This window comes from Aptenodytes patagonicus, chromosome 3 (genome assembly GCF_965638725.1).
Source record: "Aptenodytes patagonicus chromosome 3, bAptPat1.pri.cur, whole genome shotgun sequence".
NCBI lineage: Eukaryota > Metazoa > Chordata > Aves > Sphenisciformes > Spheniscidae > Aptenodytes > Aptenodytes patagonicus.
The window spans coordinates 1,737,048-1,741,113 of NC_134951.1; the positions used below are offsets into that span (position 1 = coordinate 1,737,048).

The 4,066-nt window shown below is 66.5% G+C and overlaps 1 protein-coding gene across 1 annotated transcript; it reads right to left on the reverse strand.

Annotated features, from left to right (window-relative positions):
- Positions 1 to 210: 210 nt before the first annotated feature.
- On the reverse strand, positions 211 to 2,019 carry LOC143158919 (uncharacterized). Its single transcript, XM_076335381.1, has 3 exons — positions 1,936 to 2,019; positions 1,767 to 1,821; positions 211 to 1,206 (listed from the first exon to the last, which is right to left on the reverse strand). The coding sequence occupies exon 3, from the start codon at positions 1,113 to 1,115 to the stop codon at positions 309 to 311; it is 807 nt and encodes a 268-aa protein (XP_076191496.1). The 5' UTR covers positions 1,116 to 1,206; positions 1,767 to 1,821; positions 1,936 to 2,019; the 3' UTR covers positions 211 to 308.
- Between the last annotated feature and the right edge of the window lie 2,047 nt (positions 2,020 to 4,066).

Sequence of the window (4,066 nt, forward strand, 5' to 3'; positions counted from 1 at the left end):
CCCTTACGATGCCCCATCCCTGGAAGTGTTCAAGGTCAGGCTGGACGAGGCTTTGAGCAACCTGATCTAGTGGATCATGTCCCAGCGCATGGCAGGGGGGTTGGGTTAGACGATCTTCAAAAGTCCCTTCCAACCCAAACCATTCTGTGATGGCATGGTTCTATGAGAACTCACTGACGACTGTCACAGGCAAAACAAACTCAACTTGGGGAAGATTAATTCCATTTATTGCCAATCAAAAAGTAGGAGAGTAAGAAACAAAAACAAAAGTAAAAACACCTTTCCCCCTCTCCGTCTTCTTCCCAGGTTCAACTTGGCTCCTCCATTCCCAACTCTTTGACCTCCTCTCCCCCAAGGGGCAAAGAGGGATGCCCTGGTACCCCACCCAGGGCAGGGGCTCCATCCCAACTCTCCCCCTGTGCCCATGAGGGCGGGGGCCCCGTGGGGGCCAGGCTGGGGAGAGACTCCCCCTGCCCAGCTGGCTGCAGGTCTGCACTGCTGGCATCGCCGCATTGTGTCCACGTCTGCCTTGCAGGAGGAGCCCTTGCGTCCTGCCTGGCCGGTCTCATGGGTCCCTTCGGTGTTCCCAGGGCCCTGAGGACGGGGAACAACGCCTGCAAGCTCTCGCTGTTCCCAGAGCTCCCGGGCAGAGGCGCGTTGCACTCCTCGCAGCATCTCTCAGGGGCTATTTCGGGGAGCCGCTGGGTTATCTCCCACACGTAGAGCGGCTCCCCGCCGATGGCCAGCTCAAAGCCCAGCCCCAGTTCCAGCTGCAGGTCCTCCTCATGCACCAGGAGGTCCACGCTGTAGAGGATGGCGGCCAGCACGGGCAGGTCCTGTTCTGCCGCGGTGGGCTCGCTGCGGTGCGGGCAGCTGCCCATGAGGCGTCGGCGGCACTGCAGGCAGACGAGGTATTCTTTCCTCACGGCTTTGCACGGGGTTGGAGCGCCGCTACCCTGAGCTGCCTTCAGCTCTCCCAGCAGGTCGAGGCAGATTTGGGTTATGTCCAGGGACTCCATCAGGGATCTGGCGAGCTCCTCCGTGTTGGTGATGGAAGGCTGGTTCCTGAGGAGCTCCGAGCTGGTGTCAGCACTGAAATGTCCACCTTGACCCATGTCTCCTGTCTCCCAGGGGAGCTCCCTTGCACAGGCTGCTTCCGCGCCGCAGTTGCTTCCCCACCATTCTCCTCCATGGGGCTTTCCCCACCTGTGGGGGGAAATCCCGGCTGGACTGTGGGGGCTGCTGTGGGACAGGACAGAGCCAGCACCCTCTCTCTGGCTTCTCCCGACCGACTGGGTGATCTCCCAGCTGCCCGCAGCCAGCCCTGCCAGCTCTGGGATGCTCTGGGTCAGGTGGGGTCTTGGGGACATGGGGCAAGCCCAGCCCAGCAGGACGAGGCGCATAGCGAGGGGCCGGGCGCCTTCCAGCCCAAGGAGAAAAGGGCCAGCCCAGGCCAGGGGCCGAGGACAGAGAGGGGCGCTGGGGCCACCAGTGGGCTCTGTGGGAGGGGGTACGGTGGGTGTCAGCAGAAGGCATTGCCCTGAAAGCTGCCATCCCTGCAGGGGTTTGCCATGGCCCTCCGCAAGCCATCCCCCGCCTTCCCCAGCCCCCCCAACCCCATCCCTTCCTCGGCTTCCTCAGGGCATCAGGGCTGACCCCGGCTCTGCGCCACATCCTGCTCTCGCCCACCCGCAGCCTCCCCAGGGCGACGGGGCAGGGGGACCCACGAGTTGGCCGCCCCCCCTGCAGGGAAGGGCTCTCCTTACCCTGCCTGCAGGCTCTCTGCAGACCACTCCGCGCCTTCCCAGGGGATGGAGGCTCCTGAGGGAGGAGGCAGAGGGAGAGTGAGCAAGGGCAGCTGTCGCGGGGGCTCCCAGCTGCAATGGCGTCTCTCGGCCGGGAGCCGCTGCGGAGCTCTGGGATGGGGCTGCTCACCTATCGGGTCCTTCTTCCTCCTTCTCCTAGAGCTCTTCCCCGCGGAGGTCCCCTGCCCCCAGAAAGCAAGGCCCGGGTTAGCGCGGGGTGTCTCCCCTCAGCCAGGAGGGCCCCTGCCCAGGAAAAAGCAGGACTGTGGGGCTGCTTCTGAGCTGGGAAGCCCCAGTCACCTCTCTCAGTCATCTGCAGGCTGCGCGGGGGGGGCTGCCCAGCGGGTAGTCTCTTCTTGGCCACCCTAGAAAAGAGAAGGGACGTGAGGAGGAACCCCTGGGCTCCATTTGTCCCCAGGCAGGAAGCCCCGGGGCAGGGAGGCCCCACAGAGGCCCAGGCTGGAGGCAGAGGTGGCTCCTGGGGTCCAAACGGGGGCTCTGAGCGAAGGGGCTACGGGGGGTGTGAGCGGCGGGCATCGGGCATCTCCTGGGCATCCCTGGCATTTCATTTCCCCTTGCCCTCCGCAAGCCCCGCAGGACACACCACCTCCCCTGGCCTCTTCCACCCATCAGGGTCCTGCGCCTCTCGCTGGCTCTGTGCCGGATCCTGCCTCTCCGCGTGCTGTCCCTCCCAGCAGTCCCCGTGTGTGCACAGATGTGCACCGGGAAGTTAGCCGGGGCACTTCTTCCCCCCCCGCCCCAGGATCCCCACAGGCCCCGAGTGCCGATCCCCAGGAGAGCCCAGGAGGGCCCCCTTGCTGGTGGAGGGCGGTGGGGGAGGGAAATGGGGGTGCCTCTCCTAACCGCCGTGACCATCCTCCAAGAAACGACACCCTCTGGGTGGGAGTGGATGTAACTGACCTAGGTACAGTTTGGTCCCGTGGTTTGGTAACAGGATCCACAGGCACCTTGTTGTGGTTTACTCTCGGTTTGGAGAGGAGATGGTGGTTACCGCCACCGTTTTCCCCAGGCTGGGGGAAGACGGGACCCTGACCCAGCCCCAGCTCAGGAGAGGGTGGCAGGGCACTGCCACTTCACGGTCTGGTCCCACCCAGCCTTGAGGGGCCTCTGAGGCTTGGGAGAGGACCCCAGTTCAGTCCTGCTTTGGGGAAAGGTGTGCCCCATTGCCGGTGAGTCCCAGTTTTGGGAACAACATCGGCCTGATCCAGGAGGCCACTGGCCTGCTGCTGATTTTGTCCAGGGGGGCAGAGGGCCCATGGCAGGGCAATATCTTGGGGAAGGGGGTATCGCTGCCCCGGTGCTGGGCTGGGGACAGGACAGGGATGTCCTTGACTTTGGGCTGAGCAGGGATTGGGAGGGGTGGTCCCTGGCCACCTGCCATTTGGCAGGGAGTGGGGAGTGTCTCTGACAGGTTCAGGATTCAGGGTGGTCCCTGACCCAAGGCCAGTTTGGGGAGAGGCCCTGGGTCCCGTGAAGGCTGGCACGGCCGTGTCGGGTCCCTGCCCCCTGCCAGTTCGTGGTAGGGGTCCTGGCCCCAGCGCCGGTGTGGGGCAGGGGATGTTCTGAGCCCTGGGGAGGGTCTCTGAGCCTGTGCTGGTCCTGGGTGGGGGGTCAGGACTGGGTGCCAGTTTGGGGCGAGGGATCTGGAACTGGCACCGGTTTGGGGGTGGGGGCACCAACCCCAGTGCCAGTTTGGGGAAGAGGAGATCATCTGCGACCAGACAAGGGGTCTGGGGAGAAGGTGCAGGACTTGGTGCCGGTTTGGGGCAGGGCGGGGGCCTGGACCCGGCTCTGATTTAGGGGGAGCCGGCTGGGGGCGCAGCCCGCCGCAACCGGGGCGGGGGGGGACGAGCCCAGTTTCTCACCGGCGCTTGGCATCGAGGCGGGCGGCGATGCGGCGGCGGCGGGCGGCGATGCGCTCCTCGGGGCCGGGGCCGGGGCCGGGGCCGGGGCCGGGGTCGCTGAGGGTCGGGGCCGGGGCCCGCCAGCCCGCCGCCGCCGCCGCCGCGCCCGCTCCCCGGCTCATGCGGCCCCGTCCCGCCCGGAGAGGCAGCTACCGCGCATGCGCGCCGCGGCTGGAGCGTCCCGGCGTCGCCTAGCAACGCCAACACAGCGCATGCGCATCGCCCCCTCCCCCGCGGCTCCGCGGCTCCGCGGCTCCGCGGCTCCGCGTCGCCCAGCAACGGCACGACCGCGCGTGCGCGCTGCCCCTTCCCGCTCCCGAGCGGCGCGCGCCACAG

What these genes read in the sequence shown, in the direction of transcription:
- LOC143158919 (XM_076335381.1), bottom strand. Translation starts at nt 1,115, where the DNA reads ATGGGTCAAGGTGGACATTTCAGTGCTGACACCAGCTCGGAGCTCCTC.